We start from the raw sequence: 20,435 nt of genomic DNA on the forward strand, positions 1-20,435 counted from the left end.
TTACTCCGGAATGGGTTTTCCTTAATGGAGTATAAACAGCTAAGAGAGTCTGTAAAAATAACAGTTTGTTTTATGTTATGGGATCGGACAAATAAGATTGCCTCCAGCAAGGCAACAGCCTCCCCTGTAAATACCGAAGACTCTGGAGGACACTTAAATTGCAGAGCAATTCTAAACCTTGGAACCCAGCAGGCTGCACCAACAAAGCTTTCGGGGGAAAACTTTGATGCATCAGTGTAAATAAGGAGGTGGTTTGGCCAATTTTGACAAACTATGTTATTAAACTTTACATTAGTATCAAGGGCTCCTTTAACTAGCCCAAGATCTGTGACCACGGCAGGATCAAAGACTAGGGCTTTATAGGATGTAGAGTATAAAGGGTTTATTTGTGAAGTCACTAATGGATGAGGGAGATTGATAAATTTCTGATAGCTATCTAATAGATATGAAGAAGGATTGCGTGGTCTAAGAACTTGTGACAATTGAGTTAATCTAAACCACAAAGGGTGGGAGGACAGTTGTAACATTTTGCTTACATAACGATCACAGAGATATTGCCTACGCAGATGCAAAGGAGGATCAACACATTCAACCTGCAGAGCATTAGTAGGGGAGGACTTCATTGCCCCCAGAATGATCCTGAGGGATCTGTATTGAGTTCGGTTGAGCATTTCAGAGGTAGTTTTATTTAGAGGGTCTAAAACATATGAGCAGTAATCAACATGGCTACGGACTAAGGCATTATATAAAAGCTTAAGGGAATAGGCATGGGCCCCCCACCAAACTCCAGCCACTGCCCGCAGAATATTTATACCTTTCTCACACTTCTTAATTACATATTCAGTATGCGGTAATCCGTTCAGTCTGCTATCCAGTATAATACCTAGGAATTTTGCTTTGTCTACTAGATTGATGGGTTGATCCTCATAGCAAAAGTTAAATGTAGGGTGAGATCTTTTTCTTGTAAACACAACTGCTTGGCATTTAGCCACGGATAGAGATAAGCCGTGGTCAGACAGCCATTGTCCTAGGTAATACAAAGCCGAGTTTAGACATTGGGATATTTCCTCTACTGAGCCCGAGCTGTGGTAGAGGACAATATCATCAGCATACTGTAGAATGTTACAAAAGTTATTTACAGACAATTCTAGGTCATGAGTGTATATGCTGTAAAGCAGAGGACTGAGTACTGAGCCTTGGGGAAGTCCTTTCCAGACTAGTCTGGGGGGAAGATAGGATGACTGTTGTTTAACCACAACTGACCTGCCACAGAGCAGGTTACATATGAAATGTGTTATCCTTGGCGGTACACTCAGCTGATGCAATTTTTGCCTGAGTAACGGAAGAAGTACATTGTCATATGCAGAGGCAATATCTAGGAAAATACCCACAAGGTACTCTCCCCTACCAAAGGCAGTTCGAATGTCTGTGGTGAGTATGCTGAGACTGTCTGCAGTGCTAAATCCTTTACGGAACCCAAACTGAGAAGGAGAAAGTACTCCCCTACTTTCCATTACCCACTCTAGTCGATTTTTGAGGAGTATCTCGCTAACTTTTGCCAAAGTGGATGAAAGTGCAATAGGTCTGTATGAGTTTGGTTCAGATGGATTTTTGCCAGGTTTGAGTAGTGGAATCACTAGTTGTGTTTTCCAGGAATTTGGAACTATTCCACTCTCGAAAAAGCTATTAATTAAGTTGAGAAAATATAGTTTTGATTTATCTTTTAGTTTTGCCAAAAAAGAATAAGGTACACCATCTTCCCCAGGAGCCGAGTCTTTAAGGCCAGTTAGAGCAATTTCAAGCTCTGAAAAAGAAAATGGGGCATCCATTTCATCTGCAGTGGACACAGGTGTATAAATGGGGAAATCGTCCATATGAGGGACATAAGGCGGAGCGAGCTTGTCTGTAAAAAAGTTAAGCCATTCAGACGGGTTATTGGAACTTGGGTCAGTGTGGTTAAGAGATCGGCGGAATCTCCTCATGTTTGTCCACACGACAGTGGAGGGAGATCTAGGGCCGAGTGATTCACAGAATTTGGTCCAACCGAACCTTTTCTTTTTAGACACTAACCTTTTTATTTTAGCATCCAAATGTTGATACTTCATAAAGTTATCATTTGTCATGCTATCTGTATATTCTTCTTCTGCAGCCTTTCTTTGGTTAAATAAATCAGTGCATTCCCCATCCCACCAAGGGGGGGAAGATAAGTGATTTTTGGCATAAGACTTTTTACAAGGAATATTAGAGTCGGCTGAAGAAATAAGATATTTAACAAATTGCTCATAACAAGTTAATAAATTGTCACAATGCTCAAGATCAGGTAAAGAGTCTATCATGTTATCAACAGATTGAGCGTAACGTAACCAGTCAGCTTTATGCAGTTTATACTTCAATAATGGACTAGGGTTGGAAGGTGGTAATGATCTAGTATTCAGGGATAGGATGATAGGGAAGTGATCACTGCCAAAAGTACTTGGTAGGACTTTCCAGGATAGCTGAGATGCAAGAGAGGGAGAAGAAAGGGATAGATCAATAGCAGATTTTGGGTTCTGATAGGGATAGACTCTACGGGTAGGAGTGCCATCATTGAGGATACAGAGGTTAGTATCCTCAAAGATGTCTATCAATAACGGAGCAAACCCATCACAGTAGTAACACCCCCAAGAAGTATGGTGAGCATTAAAGTCACCCATAATCACAACTGGGGTAGGAAGGGAGGATACGATAGACCGGATTTCTGGAATCAAGGATGGATTAGGATGTGGAATATACAGTGAAAGAAAGGAAATATTTAGACTCCTCACAGCAACAACATTAAGTTGATCACTGTGAGCGGGGAGGGGAATAGAAGAAAAGGGAAGATTGTGTCGAATAAAAATGGCACTGCCTGCATAACCATCACTCCTGTCGTCCCGCACACAGCAGAAGCCAGGAACCCGAAAGCGAGAACCAGGCCTCAGCCATGTTTCGCAGATAGCAACAATGATAGGGTTATGCAGGTTAATTAAAGATAAAAGATCTTGTTTCTTTGGTTGGATGCTTTTACTGTTCCATTGTAGTAAGGTTGTTGGGGCCATTATTTAGGATATTAAACAGTTGGGATAAGTTATGTGCAACGTTGGGCGGTAGTGGAATTTCGCTGCATGGAGCAACAATACTCAGAAGGAATTCAGAGAGAACCTCTAGCATTTTACTTTGGGATGGGGGAGAGTCAGGTAGGCTGCTGCCAAGGGCGCAGCCATTAGGTAGGGAGGAAGAGGGACTGTTGGTAAAGGATCGGTGGGCGTATTTGTCATAACCCTTCGCTAAGGGAGCTCGGGTACGAGCCGGGCGGATAATTTTTTCCCGGTATGACCTACGGGGTGAATTGAAAGAATTCGGTTGGGGAGAGTTTGAAGGGTGATGGGGAGGATTTGAAGGAAGGGGAAAGTAGATTGGAGTAGGGAACAATTCTCTTGCTATCTCCGCATATGATTTGTGAACTGGAGGAAACCGCAATGAGGCTTCCATATAAGATACACTGTCCTGGGACATGGCTAGTTTAATATTCTGCTGGCGAGTAAATTCCGGACATTCCTTATCTGAAGCAAAATGACTACCTGAGCAATATATACACGTGGCCTTTTCTTTGATGACATCACATGATTCTCCAGTGTGCGGCTGTGCACACCTGTAACACCTAGGTTTAGATCTGCACTGGGCTTTGATATGGCCGAAACGGCAGCAGTTCAGACACTGGATTGTTGGGTATTTGTATGGTTCTACTGGGAGAGAGGTGTAAAATGAGAAAATTTTAGATGGAAGCATCTGACCCCTAAAAGTGACTACCACCGACTGGGTGGGAAGCCATTCTATTGTTCCTTCATTTGACGATTTTCTGTTCAAACGGCGGGCTTTCAGAACTGCACCACAACCAGCAGGTAGTTCTAACGACTCCACAAACTCCTCCATAGACCAGTCTACAGGGACACCTCGCACTAGACCCATCCTTGTTATATTGTAGGTTGGGATTTTAGCCTGATATTTCGTAAGGGGCAGAATTGGGCTAATTATAAATGTGTTAGCAGCTTGAGCAGAAGAAAATTCGACGCTAATCTTGTTACGGCCAACGTTTTTAACACCATCACTTACAATATTGGTGAACTTGTTTTTATGCATAAATTGACCGAATTTAAGTGCTCTGATAGACGTACCCGCAGATGGATCTGAGATTTCCCTTGAGACATGGACTATGAAGGGGCCTTTGTCATCCTTATCGTAACTTTCGGGGCCTTCTGCAAAGGAAGGATGCGTAAAAACAGTTTGGATCGACGGAACCGATTGTGATGACTCTTTTACAGTTTTTTTCTTGAATGTTACGCTAGCGGACTTTTCAGTGTCCACTGGGCGTTTTCTTGATGTTTGGCTAGACGCGCGAGGTGCATCCTCATTCGTGAAGATTCGAGACCCGTCAGGGTCTGGAGGCTCCGGAGGAGTATCTAGCTCCATCCCTATTAATATAAACACTCACCACCACCAAAACGGTTGTTAAAAAAAAACACAAAAATCGGCTACTTTTCACTAAAAACAACACCGAAAATCACTACACGTGTGTCGACCAAGGCCAACGCTGCGAAGTCCCCAGTTTTACAATTCAATTCATAATTAAAAATTAAAATCTAAAAAAACCACGTCCGCCAAATTCGAAGTTTCCCGCCAATCGTTCCCTTACTTGACAATATTGAATTTTGACTGACCGTTGTTGTGACATTTGTTATTTTTATTAACAGCTGACTTACTACTTTGGGTTCTAACCCTTTCGTACCAAATTATCAGAAGTTGATATTAGTGATAATTTAGCTGTAAAACTAAAACAAATTATTTTTTACAAAACTAAAGCTGGTGGCTCTAAAATGGGTCTTCATCGGGGAACCTTCTAGGTTATTGATTTAATATATTCCTTACTGTTCTAGGTTATATCGTTTTAACCCTACATACATTATTATAGGTAGGGTTTTCCTATTTATACGAAATTGGTGCTGTCGACCTATATTACGGATAACACTTTACTGGTTATTATCACTAGCATTTGTAATCGATAGTAAAATAAAATGGTTGGCCAGGAATCGGCCTACTCATGTTCTGTGATGAGAAATGGGATCGAACCTTTCACTCCCGGATCATATCTAGACTAAGGATTGAGAGCTGCGGTCTTTATTCAATGTTCTACAATGAACTTAACTTAATTAGTCCCTAGACTAACCCCGCTAGGATAGCGCGGTTCTTAGGGAACCCTAATTGATAATTTAACAAATACGGAACCACTCTATTATGGACAGTATGCCACTTGGCTCAATTCAATGGGTTAGTTCCCTTAACTTCGGCTCGAGGTGGTGGCTCACGCTGGCTGCTTGCTGAGAGTAACTAAGGCTACTGTGACGTCACGTCGATTGTTCCCACGGGGCGCGCACGTTTGTGAGCGTACCGCCACTAGGTATTAAATAAAACAATAAAAGTATAAGGTTTGAATTAAATTATATTTAATGCGACATAGAAGTAACAGTGAAATTGGCCGCGAGAGGTTGTAGCGTGTGTTTGATATCAAGAGCTGTTCTTGGATCCCTGAGAGCGGCTGCGGCATGAGCGAGTTGTAAAGCGCACTCAGGTGGTGCGGACGACGGCAGCACAGTACATTCCCGCTCCAACGCGCTTCCAACACATGTGAGGAGCTCTGAGAAGCCCAGTGAAATCGCCGCGCGCCGTAAACGGTTTAACTCCTGATTGCAAAAGAAAAAGATATCCATTTAGTAGACTAGACCAAAATTACTAAAAGTTGGTAGGTAGAAAACTTAACTTCTTGAATATGTTATTAACGAACCGAGAACAGTAAAAATCCCCAGCGGTGTAGTAACTGTTCCTACGTGGTCTTCCGCCAGCGTCTTACATTTTTCGGAGAAACTAGTTGGCACCTAATAGTTTTCAGTTCGCAAAACTCAACTCCTGCATACTTGAAAAATTTAAAGTCTGATAACTCCAAACTTAGAAACGCTGACTGGGTCTCATAAGAAGGCTTAGAGAAACACAGTATCTCGACGTGATCAAATGTAATGGAGTGACGAGATCCGTAGAAGAACCAGAGTTACGGACATAGCGCAACGAGTCGTGCTAGAATGGTAAACTGAGCGTTGGGGGCACCTCGTCGGGGTAGACCCCCGAACAGATGACATTAAACAAGTCGCAGGGCTGGGCCCAAGCGGCACAAGACCGTGGGATTTGGTACTCCCTACAACAGACCTATGCCCAGCGGTGGACGCCATCGGTTGATATGACGAACTACAAACTGCCTTGGTATTTCTTTTCTTATTTTTTTGTGTTCTGATTATTATTGAATATTAAATAAATATTAAAAATAAATAAAAGCCACGATGTGACACAATTTTTTTAAAATATAACTGTTGATCCTTTCTATCTGATTCCTACGCCATTGTCGGTACAGGAGCGTTAAGTAGAACCTGCGGCATTAAAGAATAGATTTACAAACGGCGGCCGAAGTCGCGGCTGCAAATAAAATAGCACGAAATCGACCGCCTTTTATAAAGTTATTCTTTAATGGCGCTGGTTATATCCAGTTCAGTTGATCAGTTCTGACTGTATACCTTGTACAGATGCTGTGTCTTGTCAGGCAGTTTTCTGGCGTGTCGAAGCACCTTCTGCACGTCTGCGAGCAGGGCGTGCGGACGTGCCCAAGCGCATCCAGACCCACCCCCGCTGTAAGACCGCCACGAACGTACCGGGAACGTCTCCGCTGTCAATAAACAATAAATTTTTCGGGGTCAGAACACATTAATTCTCTTAAAACATTACTGTTGCATAGATGTTATATAATTAAGACAAATGTCGTATAGCTGTTGATTACCTAGTTATGAAACGTTTTAGTTATCTGCGTTTTAAACGTTTATTAGTAAGGGGGTTCCCGCGGGATTAAAAAAAAACCCGTAATTAACGCGGACGAAGTCAACATCTAGCCAAATATAAGTATAATAAATAAACATCCTACACATACGGCAGAACTGAAACTTCTGGAGCTAACGAGAGATTGAGATGGATATAGAGTATGAAGAGTATTTGGATAAATGAATTTTTTATCACAAAGCTTACCGTAGGTACTAGATACATATTATTCAGTTTCCATGGTAACCAAAATAAGAAACACATTGTGTAATACATACGATCTCATTCTCTCCCATATATTTATTTGTTTCTTTCTATATAGTGGCGCATTTAGTTTCGTTTCAAATCACAACTATTCTAAAATAGTTTCACTTTAAAAAAGGTTTTTTTTTATTACGATGAGATCTATACGACTTAGCCATTGACTGAAATCTCGCTTGTAATTGACGATGCTGGGCTAACCTGGATGGGGTACAGCAGGTATATTACAACCATACTGCTAATCGATTGCTACGCTTAATCTGGCCACGGCCGAAGCCTCCCACAATAAATTTGCATATTGCCCCTGTCGGGGATTGAACCCGGGACCACCCACTTAAAACCGCAGCGCACACCATTGCGCAAGGGAGATCTTCGAAAAAGCTAAGTTTACTTACTCGATACAGAAGTTTCGTCTGCCGGTCCGAGTTGATCCAACGCTCCTAGCCAAGGCGCGGCGGAGGCCCCGGGCCTAAGTATGCTCAACAGCAGGCACGACCGACGGGCCCTAGACACCTCGCACCAAGCGGACACCGTGCCCCACCAATCCGAGCCCAGCTGGACAATCGCGGCCATGCCCTCCACCTAGATAAGTTTTTTTTATTCATAGTACCAAAAGATATGTCTATCTTCGTAATTCCTTTCCTACTAATATTATAAACGCGAATGTTTGTATGGATGGATGGATGTTTGTTACTCTTTCACGCAAAAAGTAATGAATTCAAATTCAAATTCAAAATTTCTTTATTCATGTAGGCCTATCACAGGCACTTATGAAGCGTTCATACATAATTGTTTACATAATTGTAACGGGATGGTGATAACTTCGTTCTCCAACTTAAATCTAAAGCTACGAGCCCACAACAAACTTAGCCGGGTAAATTTATTTTTTTGTTATCACCATCTTCCAGTAAATTTAAATTAAGCTATGAAGCTAGACCAACACACCCAAGCTTTTTTATCGTTTAAATAATCCTTAATGTTATAATAGGATTTTTCTGTAAGCTTACGTTTTATATAAACTTTGAACTTATTGAGAGACAACTCAAAGATTTCATTTGGTAATTTGTTATAAAATAATATACAATTGCCCTTGAATGAATTTGCAATTTTGTGTAGCCTAGTAAACTGCACAACGAGTTTATTTATATTGTTACAGTGCATTTTCTTTTTAAATTTTGATATATTTTTATGGACATAAATTAAATTTTCATATATGTACTGACTATGCACCGTCATTATTTTAACTTCTTTAAATTTATCCCTTAATGACTCTCTTGGGCCCATTTTATATATCGCACGAACAGCCCTTTTCTGCAGGACGAAAATAGAATCTATATCAGCAGCATTACCCCATACTAAAATGCCATAGGACATAATGCTGTGAAAATAACTAAAATAAACAAGCCTAGCAGTTTCTATGTTTGTCATATGACGAATCTTTTTTACCGCGTATGCTGCAGAACTAAGTCTGTTCGCTAAATTATTTATATGTGGGCCCCATTGAAGCTTAGCATCTAAAGTTATTCCTAAAAAGATTGTCGTATCCACCAAATCCAACTCCTCATTATTAAGTTGTACAATGGTTTTTACTTGTTTAACATTCGGTAGTGTGAATTTAATACTCTTCGTTTTTTTTCCGTTAAGAGCTAAGTTATTAGCCTCAAACCATTGTACTACTTTAGCGAGACATATGTTTACATCGTCAAGATTTTTTTCACGACGTTTAATTTTAAACATCAATGATGTATCATCAGCAAACAATACTATCCCGTGATTGTCCTCAGCTAGGTAAGGAAGGTCATTCATGTAAATGAGGAATAGGTAGGGTCCTAATATAGATCCCTGTGGGACACCAATTTTCACAAATGACCCGTTAGACCGCTTTCCGTTCACGTCAACTTTTTGAATTCTATCATTAAGATAGGAAATCATTAAATCTAGAGCTATGCCCCGAATTCCATAGTGGTGTAGTTTCCTGATTAATGTTTCATGTTGTACACAATCGAAAGCCTTGGACAAGTCACAGAAGACGCCAAGTGCGTCCCGTGACTTCTCCCAGGCTTCAAATATATTTTTTACTAACTCAACACCAGCATCGGTTGTTGAGCGACCCCGTGTAAAACCAAATTGCTGCCCGTGCAATAAATCGTTCTTATTAAAAAAGTGAAGTAATTGACCAATTTGACTGAATTTTGGAATGGATATAGATTATACCCTGCAGTGGCGTGCATTTCATACATGCACAAACGCACTGCCTACCCTAAAATTAATATATAACTCGTTTAGGAAGAGTATTTTTGCAGTTTTATCCAATCTTCCTTAACCTGATTTTATATTTGTATGTGCAATAAAGACTTTTTCTTCTTTTTTTCTTCTTCTTCTTCCTGCTGTATGCATAACCTGGTAAGAAACTAAGTGCACGCCACTGATATCCTGGATTAACACATAGGCTGCTTTTTATTCCGAGAAAATGTACGGTTCCCGCAGGATTCATGAAAAACCAAAAAAAAACGTACGAAGCCGCGGGCAACAGCTGGTCCATGAGATATCTCTTCCAGTGACCCTAGGCTGTGAATTGGAGAGTAAAGGGTAACGGGTACAACAATAATAAATAGTAGTTGATATTTATTTCGTAGAAAAAATTTGAATATCGATATCTTACGTATATTAAAGATTAATATTAATTACTAATATTATATATATATAGTGTATGTATATACAAAATAGTCTAAATACTAAATTGAACTCAATAAAAAATAATAATTGGTATATATATTTACAGGGTTTAATAAATAATAGAAATTTCTCGGCCTGTACATATATATACGTTAATATAATGTGTGCAAAATACAAATACTTATAAAAATAAATATTTTGACAGGAAGGAAGGATGAGTAATAGCTGAGGGATTATTTTTTAAAATTCTGGCAGGTTATTTGTTCTAAGTGCGTGATTTTATTACACTACATACTCGTTACATATATGACGGTGTAGTATCAAGTCTGTATTACAATACGCTATTACGATAAAGCTATAGAAACTGTTACCTTAAGTGCTCCATGTAAAAGTACGCAGAAGTTAGGTACTTTGCTCGGATCCGATATATTATCTTCATCTGTAGAAGTTCCTTCATTGCTGCTTCCCTCCTAAAAAACGGTATTATAAGGTTATTTTCTGTTCATATCAACTTTATTATTTACTAATAATAATAATAATAATATTTATTTATTTGCCAATTTGTGGGTACATAACAAGAACACATTTCATTAAACAGAACCTTCACAATCGACTGTCACAGACAGTGGGCAAATGTTTATAAAAATACTCAGAAATAAGTAATAATGTCATTTTAAATAAAAGCAGTAATAGTAAATACTAGCGATGGGCGGACTCTGCCCTACGATACAATATACGTGTAAATGAAAACAGAAATAATACTTCAGAGGCTTTAGAGGTACATTATTTACTGTCTCTGAGACTTATCTAAGAAACCGAAACGCTAATAGTTTTTGAGTAAAACATTGCTATAGTTTTTATTGAAAGTCAACCCTAACGCCACATGCAAAAGTAAAATCAAGTGAATCCCGCCACTTTATCAAGTACGCGTCGCGTAGCGTAGGTACTATGCACGTGTCGATATTTTATCTTCGATAGGGTTGTCATAAGTGAACGTCCATACCATGTTGAATACATCGGTTCTCGTCCGATCACCGAAGTTAAGCAACATCGGGCGCGGTCAGTACTTGGATGGGTGACCGCCTGGGAACACCGCGTGATGTTGGCTTTTTTTTCTGGGAAGTGTACAACGGGTTCCCCGGACGTCCAATAAAGCCAACGAGAGGGACATGCCGTGGTGGTTTTTAGTTCGGGTAAACGAGTCCCACATAACCTCTGTCCTGCCCAAAAGGACAGAGGTAGCCATAAAGCTTTTCCACCACGATAAAAAAAAAAAAAAAAAAAAAGGGTTGTCATAAGTGAACACTGACAATTTTTTGAGGAAAAATAAATACGCTTCTTTTAATTTAATATTTTTACAGGGTTATTCCTTAGGAATTATACTTATGCACTCTTCAATAGTATTCCGTAGTTCCGTTAAACGTTGTGTAAAAAAATCTTGTCTTGAATTAAAAAATTATCAGAAAATTTATAATGCGTTTATTAATGTAAACTGAACTAAAACGTCCTACTAAGTGTCGCGCTGACTCCTTTAATCGGTGGCGTTGTCGTTAAGCCTAACGTGCCCGTATTTACACCGCAACACAACAATGCTGCTTGGCGGCAGAAATGGCGGTAGTACTTTATAGGACAAGCTCTGTCACAAAAAGCATTGAAGATAACAAACAGTTTACAAGAAACTCTGTGAAGTTAGTTAATTTATAATAATATATTTTTTCTTAACCTTTGTAGGTGTTTTGGAGCCGTAATTTTCACGTGTGGAAGAATTTGTGCCGACCTGCGCCTGTGGTATTACGAGATGTTTGCTTATTGCTATCGGTGTACCTGTTAAAAACAAAAACATCTGATTTAAGCAGCGGATTCCAGAGGCGTAGTTCAACTAACTCCGTTCTCACCCATGGCAAATTATAACACAGTAACGGCCGACTCCAAAGCCGTGGGTTCGATTCCCACAACTGGTAAATCTTTGTGTGATGAACATGAATGTTTATCAGTGTCTGGCTGTTTGTATGAATGTTTATCAGTGTCTGGCTGTTTGTATTTACGTGTATTATGAACCCGCTGAAGCGGGCCTCACTAGAAGATAGATAGATAGATACTTCGGGGCTAGATGGCGATGTGTGTAATATCGTATTATATTTATTATTTATTATTATAACAGCTTATAATAATACTTTAGTCAAGTAATAAGTCGAAAATTCTTTGCACTTGTTTGTAACAAGTGATTTGAACATATACGCTTTTATAATATGATTCCTAAGGTGATTTTGGACCTGCCAATGCACAAGTTTAAAGAATTTGTTAAAACACATTTATTACAGCGAGGTTACTATACAATAAATGATTTTTTTAATGACAAGGTTGCTTGGAAGCATCCGGCTCCGCTTTCAGCTCTCACAAGATAGAAAAATTAATGTTAAAATACAAAATGTAAATTGTTGATGTTGGAAAAGAGCAACTGCTGAGTTTCTTGCCGGCTTCTTCTCGGTAGAATCTACCTTCCGAACCGGTGGTAGAATCACTACAAACAGACAGACTTGACGTTTCAAAAGTGCTTATATTAGGCCTACTTGAAATAAATGAATTTTGAATTTGAATTTTAAGCTAGTATAGGGAAAATGAAATCATTGTGCATGATAATAATTATTTTATGTATCGGAAATACTAAAACCCAATTAGGTTGTATCATGTATGACTTGATTAAGGAATTCAAAGCCAATTTCTTTCTAGAGTAGATGTAGTCTTCGACCAAAATTATAATAATGAAAATTGTAATTTTAACATTTTTGTGTCGGTTTGTTCCAGCTAATCTTCGAAACGGCTATACTGATTCTGATAAAACTTTTACCGGCAAAAAACTGATGTTATATAGAGTAAGAAGGAGTACTTTTAGTTTAGAAAATAATTGGGAAACAAATTTAACCCACATTTGTGAATAAAATCCAATTCAAATAAAGAAGAATATACCTAGGTACGTAAAATACATTAACAATAAGAATCAAAGCTTTTAGGCTATTAAACATCATGAAAGGAACGAACTACTAGTACGGGCGAACGATACCACACAGAGTGTCGGGGTACATTATAGCATATGAACGTTGGCCAAGGAAAAATTACTTTGGAAGGTAAAAATCATGTACGCGAATATAGTTACCGTTCCACTTGAATATGGCGTGTAATAAGAATACCTAAGTCCTGCTGTTGTAGAAATCCAATGACATGCAGCTGATTGGACAGAGTATAGCTCGCGGCTAGGCCTTCTTGTTGCGCGGGATGCGGGGCCGGGAATATTTGCACCCTAGTTTCAAGCTGCCCACATTTGAGCGTGCACCAGAACTCCTGGTAATGCTGCTCGCAGAGTCGTGTCATTGCTACTCCTACCTGACAGAGATTCATATCCTCATTAACAAAATGTAATCAAATGTAAAAGCCTTAATAAATGTGGAATAACGTCGGATTAGTTATTTAGTGTTTTGATCACATACTGCATGGCTGCATCCCTGGGAGATTGCCTAGCATGGGCCAGAGACAATTATCTCCCGGGGAAAGTATAAAAATTAATCTGCTCCCACAGATTTATCAACTCGGCGCACAAGTGGAAATAATATATGTAACAAACGTGGGTAAACTTTTCCTATTCCTTGTTCTCCCGTGCTTTAGCAGTTGGACACGTCAGGGGATATAATTTTTGTCCCCTGCCTGTGCTAGCCAATTCAATTGAAATGTGACCAAACATTGCATATCTATTCCTACTAATACTATGTTTATTTGTAAGTCCATCAGGTTTCAAGCATATTTCTAATTATTAATAATTATTATATATACATCAAGCCAAGCCAAGATTTACTATGTTTTAGTAAAAAATTTAGTCAATTCATATTTCTTTTCGGTGATTGATTTTAACTTTGAAATGTTATATTTAAGACTTGTTTGAGCATGAACTTAAAAATAATTAACTTCAACTTGCAAAATCGAAATAATTAACGTGATCTATTGATACTAATATTATAATACTGAAAGTACTGGACCAATCTTAACAATTACGTTGCAAAAAAAAAAAACACTTAATGTCACAATTTAATAACATATGCTTCAATTTATTTAAAAAATTTGGGGATCCTTAATCATATTGTAATAATGCAACCCAAAGTTAAGTTTTATTCAAAACAAAAGTGGCTAACATTAGTATTGCAGTATTCATTCTTATTTTAAGAATTAGTCTTATCATCAAGGGCATTATATAGTAGTAAACATATAGTAGTAAACATATAGTAGTAAAATACTTAGAATTTATTCCAATCGGACATTTAATGCAGTAGTTATCGAGAATTTAAAATATTTAAGGACCTAAACAAAACTTAATTGAAAAAGACACACAACAAAAAATTTTTTTGCAAGTATATACAACTTAAAAATATGTTTTAATAGCTAAAACAAACGTGGACGAAGTCTCCGGCAACAGATAGTATGGGTATAAATAAATATCACTTACACCAGGCACACTGAGTTGATCCGGACAATAAATAGCACCTCTTATTAGATTGACATTTGAATTATTCACAGTGTTGCTTGCAAGGTCCACAATCTTCTGATACAATGGCATAGCTGTAGTATAAAGGGTTTAAATTAAAAAGTAGTTATTACCACTAAGCCATACAACTAGGTTTAATGGTTGCTATTACAATACAGTTAAATTAACTGCACTTCTGGTGGAATGTGGTGCGCCTCCACTCATCTACTATGTTTCTCAAGTTGTGTTAGTAATGAAAAGGCAGTGAATCCGGACTATTAGGGCAGATTGAAACCCTCCAGCTAGGAATATCTTTTTAAAAACTGACAAAGCTACTCCAAGGTTTACGCAGTTAATTCAACAGTGTTATAGTGTAAAATAACATATGCAAATGGTATAAGTTTTTTAACTATCTACTATTTTATTGAGGACACAAAATGAAATTTATAACTACAGACCAAAAAAGAAAATCAACTATAAAAAATTGCTTCATATGTAACTTTTAAGTTATAAAATAAGTATGGGGTATGTGTTAGAGTTTGTTGAATTATGCTGATTGTTGACTCTCTTGTTTCAAACGCCTGCACAACTTTTTAACACTTTATGATATCGAAAATATTATTTTTTAACCTATGGTTAACATGTATATTTTTATTTTCTGAATTTATGACTTATTATTATTGTTTCAATTATACTTGAATCACAACAAAATCAAAATTTATCTATTACATAAAAATTAAAATTTAGAAATGTACATAAATTGTTTATTTACCATGTTGCAAACAAGGATCATGTGGTGACACTACTGGCAGAATATGTATCTTTGCTGGATAGGTGGGGGGCAGTGGTAGAGCTTGAATGATACGATTCCTTCCAATGGCACCTACTCCACAACTGCCATCGGTTATCTGTTGGATTATTTATTAATTTTATCATCATCAGACTAATTATAAAGACATAGTCATCATACATAGTCATATATTCCCATATTATTAGAGTTATGTTATATAGAGGTCAGAACCACCACATTTCTAAAGCTAGTTGTTGACCTCCTGGAAGATACTTGATACAACCCCTGTCAGCGGTAATTTATAGTTTAAGAATTTTCAGAAAACTTGTTTTGTAACTTTTTGTGGTGTACAAATTATACATATAAATAATAAAAATTACCAGGATTATTTGAACTGGAGTTTGATAGCCCCATTCGTTTAGGATCAGATGATTTACTCCATGCAGAGCTGCTTCTATGCATGTTTTATCTCCCTCTTCTAACTGAGGCAATTTTACTCTTATGTTGTCAAATTCGCGGGTAAAAGGTACAGCCACTGAAAAACAATACGAACCGAATTATATATATAAAAATTATATAAAATACTTTGACTAGATCGCGCCAGCCAGGGTTTAATTTCCGGCAGTCCTAGTTTTATTTCTGACGATAGGTTATAGATTATTTACCTTCGTATACAGAAGAGAAAGTAACTAATGCAACATATTCCAGTTTTGCATGAATACATAGGTAATCTAGAAATGTGTTAATAGCCGCTGAAGCAATTGTAAATCGAGTGTGGCTTTCTGTTGTATCGGTTGTTGATACTGGTCGCGACATGGACAAGGAAACGTCCAATAAAATTACAGTAGGCATAGTTTCTGATTTAGAAATCCAACAGTTCTAAGCTATTCTAATTTATTTCATGTAATTTACTGAAGTACTTCCAAATAAACATTTATCACTTTTTTCAAACTTTTCCTTGTTTTGATTTGAAATGTCAGTTGTTGTCTATAATTGACAGTTGTACTCTAGTCTGTGGCTAGCTGACAGTCGTCATACAGAGTGCAAATAGAATCATACTTATCTCTATTATACCACACATTGGTCCGTGAGTGTAGCATAGATCATATTATTTTAGTACCTATGCAAAATAGTTCGTAATCTTAGGATTTCCTATTAGAAAAGTTGCTTGTACATTGTGTCCGTTTCAAATCAGATAAAGGCGTAACTCATTCCTAATTTGAGGTGACCATTTCGAGTCTGAACAATAAAGCTTGTACAAAATAGTATTACTGTTTATTTAAAAAGAAAACCTACTAGATTAGAGAAACATTCGTTAAGTATTCCTACTTTAGTTTAGAAACATATTCTATAATTTTTTTTAATTAAAGCTTATTAAATGGAAAATGAGAACTTAGAGAACAATAGAAATGCAGAAGATATCTCTGATACGGAAGAAAATAAATTCAACTATACATTCATCGATACGCCATGGGACGATCGTTCAGAGAGAAGTAAAATGGGCGTTATTGCATTGCTTGTTGCCATAATCGCTGCGACAACTGCTTTAGTAATTAATAATTTAGTTATACACTACAGAGGATTTCATTCTCGGTCGTTCAATAGTAACACTGAAATAGACTGTAATGTGGTTAAACTGGACGATTATCCTTATGCAGCGCGAATACACTTGATTTCATCAAATGAACTTGTTTGCGTAGGCGCTGTGTTATCCCGATATTCTGTGTTGGCAAATGAATTGTGTTTGAAATCAGGTCCAATTTGGCTACGGATTGGGAGTCCCACCGAGTGAGTTAATATTAACATTTAAGTTATTTCAGCAGGTCACATAGCTCAATAGACGTTGGAATCCCAAGCTCCAGCACATTGGCAATTCCACATTGGAAGCCGTAGCATTATTGGAGCCATTACTAATTAGACAGACAATACTAATAGAGTCGCAGAAGTCTAAACTCACAAGCGGCAGAAGACCATTGAACTTGAAATCTCTACAAAAGATAGTCGATGGTAGTGGACAGATCGGTTGATAATAATTAATATGATGATGATGTGATTTTCAAAATAGGTAGGTACCTATTTACAGATATTAATCACACCATAGGTAAATTTATACCTACCTTACGTTAAAAAGTAAGTCTATCGAGCATTGTGCACGGCAGTTAGTAGAGGCACTTCATGAAAAACTTGTTTTCAAATATTTTAGACAATTCAGTAATTTTTTTATATTATTTCTAGAAAAGGGCTGATTTTGTGCCTCAAAAATATTATGCATCCATAACAGAATAAAAAATTGTAATTACATCTATTTGTACTATTTTCAGTCCCCGATGTAAGAAAGGCTTCACCATTGATCTCGTGGAAACTATACATCATGATGGCGTAGTTACCAAAAATGTGGTTCTCCTATCCATCGTTGAAAACATGGGTGACTGCATGAGAACAATCAAGATTGGCTTAAATTTGAATCCAAGAAAACACTTATACGTGATCGGAAGGTCTTTTCGTGGAGGACGCGTGTTATCGTTTCAACTGGCGGAATACTTTGTAGAGACCGCTTCTTCTGTAGAAATATTACGCGATTTAAATACAAACGACACGATCGCTGTGAAAACTTTTGGAAAATGTCCCGTGCGTGCTGGGGACCTACTTGTACAGAAGGGTCTGCTGTTTGGCTTAGCGTCTACAAGTGTGCATAGGAGAGAAAAAACTAAAATTGTCTATTTTGCAAACTTGACAGCTATTCAAAAAACTCTGAAGGTATTAGACGCTGAAGTGGAGTTTAGCGGGTAAAAAAAAAGTTGGCTGAACGATATTGATGAGTTTAATGTTAATCAATAAAATTCACCATGTTTTTCGTCATCGTACGTACGTCTATCCCATGGCCGGCAATGAATCTACTAGCGCGGCGATCATCCGGTTAAAAAACTTCAATGAAGTACTTGGCCAGACATCCCATTGGTGGTCCAAAGCAAGCTATCAGCCTATTTAAAGAATAGATCTAGAATAAATAGCACAAAACAAGTCACCAAAAATCTTTTTTAATTTAGGCATACTACTACCCTGCATTTATTAAATTTAAGAAATAAAAAGAGTTGTAATTTCTAATGTTTATTAAGTCTATTGATTAAGGCAATTCGATATGAATTTGTTCAATCTGGTCTTGTGCGATCAGGTTTTCGACGATTTCTACCTCGACGGATAACTCTTACGGAACCAAGATCAACTTCTTCCGGAGCAGTAAAACCCTTCCAGTTCTGGGTAAATAAGTATAATCCTACAATCACTACGAAAGTCAGTAATGTATAAGCAAGTAGGTTGTTCTGATCAGATGTCCATTTTGCTGGTGCGTTCATAATTACTTTGAAATTTGATTTCGTACTACGCGATTTTAGGGACATGTTCTGAAAATGTAAAATTTATTATACCAAAACTAGCTTTTGTCCGCGTTCTTCGACATCGATTCTTTTTCACAAATTCCATGGGAATCGTTTGTTTCCCTAGTATAAAAAGGAACCTAAGTTCCTCTACATTTTTACAACTAACTCTATGCCACAAACCAACTTGATTGGATGTTTAGTTAGGGCGTAAAGGAAGAGCAACCAAACAAACACACTTCCGCAATTATAATATTAGTAAGCATATACGGCATATCGTGGTGGAGGAAAAGCTGGATCCCTTTACACCTGAAATTAATGAACGATCTAATCTCAAATCTTCAGATAGCAGATTGTTGAATTTAGTAGTGCTCTTTTCATCTACAAAGTCTTAAGAGGAAAAGGATAGCAAGAATAGATGATAGATGTCTATGAATTCGAGATTCCCGAGATTAAATAGTCCCGTCGTCCATTTATCTATCCTTGATAACGGAAAGGTAAGGAAATATATCCTGGCCCCTGCGGTGTCAACTAGGTATACCGCAGAGGTGACAGTAGGTTTCCAAATGCATCTATATGCTACGATTTATGATATGGTGTTTATGGTAACGGAAGGAAGTGTCCACCTCCGTAAGATTGGGCGAAGATCTTGCTGGATCCGCTCGCTTTCATACTCTACCATATCCTGTTGTGAGCTACTTAAGGCCAAAATCTTTTTTTAAATACTTAAAAGAGAAGCTTTTGGAAACCTATAGTGTGGCGAAACATTTCAAGAGCTCGGCACATCAATTATAACGCACGTGGGCAGTGTTGTTGATATAAATATTTAAATAAAATTGATGTTCACTGCATCACTCACCCAATATTACGAATTCGTTAGTGGCGGAATTATAATAACCTATTAAGCGCTCGTCACACGCGCTATTGGACGTCACACGGCTGTCCGCGGTGATTTTCCAGGCCGAGTGTTTGTCGTCGTTAGTCGCCTGAAAGTGCTCTAACGATCTGGCGTTTACAATTAAAATGTTAATGTGTCGCGGCCTCCTGTCATCGCATTTTTGTTGCCGCTGTTTTGATGGACAGGAATAATGGAAGCTTCGAATATGTCAGTAACTTTATGAAACTCGATTAAATTTTTAAAAGCTTACTAAATTGATTGGTTTTTTTTGGTAGCGTAAATGTTAATTTTATTTTAGTCCTGATTGTGTTCCATACACCGAAAATAATGTAACTTAAATTTTAATTGCATGCTTAAGCAATACGTATTAAGACCTCAATGCTTTTTTAAAACTCCAAAAGACGTAAGTAGGAATTTTTAGAGTGCCTGGTCGGGTACCCTCCATATGTGCTTGAGTGGTACGGGTCCTTTTTGATTCGCGCATTCGGGCCGGTGTACCCTGGAATAAATTTGTAACAATTTTTTTATGAGATAATGATAACCGGCGGCCGGGGTGCCCCGACGAATTAGGAGTCGCCGCGCGAGCCATGAGGATTTTCGAAGGGAATAAATACCCTAATCTACCCTAGATTAAATCAAGAACTAACCATGGAAGTGCCTGCAGATCCAGTTTATCAATTCTGAATTTAAATAATTAAGCTTTAATCGAACATCTTTTCAAAATAATTGGTAGTGCCGTCCTAGAATAACTTATACTTTTTAGTTCGTTGATTTAATATTTTCGGCACAAATTATTTTACTCCTTTGTTCACACTCAAGAAAGATGTTTTATTCCAAACCAACACACTAAATTTGTATACTATTTCTTCATTTAGATATAATATAAAATCGACTAGATTATAATTTCAGAGCATTAAACCATAGACGGTGTAATATATAATGTGTATGCCTACATTTTGAATGTTAAAGTTGTGACATTAAACTGTTAAATATATT

At 37.7% G+C, this 20,435-nt stretch overlaps 2 protein-coding genes, 1 long non-coding RNA gene and 1 other non-coding gene across 4 annotated transcripts; 2 read left to right on the plus strand and 2 right to left on the minus strand.

The window, feature by feature from the left end:
* Positions 1–5,495: 5,495 nt before the first annotated feature.
* LOC120623439 (integrator complex subunit 14) lies at positions 5,496–16,151 on the minus strand. The gene is made up of 10 exons (XM_039889467.1): positions 15,833–16,151; positions 15,548–15,702; positions 15,150–15,285; positions 14,360–14,472; positions 13,056–13,248; positions 11,591–11,691; positions 10,239–10,337; positions 7,587–7,773; positions 6,636–6,784; positions 5,496–5,756 (listed from the first exon to the last, which is right to left on the minus strand). The coding sequence occupies exons 1-10, from the start codon at positions 16,017–16,019 to the stop codon at positions 5,520–5,522; spliced, it is 1,557 nt and encodes a 518-aa protein (XP_039745401.1). The 5' UTR covers positions 16,020–16,151; the 3' UTR covers positions 5,496–5,519.
* Positions 10,857–10,975, plus strand: LOC120623570. Its single transcript, XR_005658726.1, has one exon. It is a non-coding gene; the product is annotated as a 5S ribosomal RNA (ribosomal RNA).
* A 390-nt stretch (positions 16,152–16,541) lies between the features above and the next one.
* LOC120623285 lies at positions 16,542–18,202 on the plus strand. The gene is made up of 2 exons (XM_039889227.1): positions 16,542–16,955; positions 17,489–18,202. The coding sequence occupies exons 1-2, from the start codon at positions 16,546–16,548 to the stop codon at positions 17,955–17,957; spliced, it is 879 nt and encodes a 292-aa protein (XP_039745161.1). The 5' UTR covers positions 16,542–16,545; the 3' UTR covers positions 17,958–18,202.
* A 63-nt stretch (positions 18,203–18,265) lies between these two features.
* LOC120623231 lies at positions 18,266–20,387 on the minus strand. Its single transcript, XR_005658697.1, has 3 exons — positions 20,087–20,387; positions 19,401–19,938; positions 18,266–18,568 (listed from the first exon to the last, which is right to left on the minus strand). It is a non-coding gene; the product is annotated as an uncharacterized LOC120623231 (long non-coding RNA).
* Between the last annotated feature and the right edge of the window lie 48 nt (positions 20,388–20,435).

This window comes from Pararge aegeria, chromosome 4, assembly GCF_905163445.1.
Source record: "Pararge aegeria chromosome 4, ilParAegt1.1, whole genome shotgun sequence".
Classification (NCBI taxonomy): domain Eukaryota; kingdom Metazoa; phylum Arthropoda; class Insecta; order Lepidoptera; family Nymphalidae; genus Pararge; species Pararge aegeria.

Excerpts from the sequence above, each read along its gene's own strand:
- LOC120623439 (XM_039889467.1), bottom strand. The coding sequence starts at position 16,019 with ATGCCTACTGTAATTTTATTGGACGTTTCCTTGTCCATGTCGCGACCA. Across the intron at positions 14,473-15,149 it reads TGATCCTTGTTTGCAACATG|CTATGCCATTGTATCAGAAG; the intron begins GTAAATAAACAA and ends TTTATACTACAG. Across the intron at positions 10,338-11,590 it reads GCTCCAAAACACCTACAAAG|GAGGGAAGCAGCAATGAAGG; the intron begins GTTAAGAAAAAA and ends ACCGTTTTTTAG.
- LOC120623285 (XM_039889227.1), top strand. The coding sequence starts at position 16,546 with ATGGAAAATGAGAACTTAGAGAACAATAGAAATGCAGAAGATATCTCT. Across the intron at positions 16,956-17,488 it reads CGGATTGGGAGTCCCACCGA|TCCCCGATGTAAGAAAGGCT; the intron begins GTGAGTTAATAT and ends TACTATTTTCAG.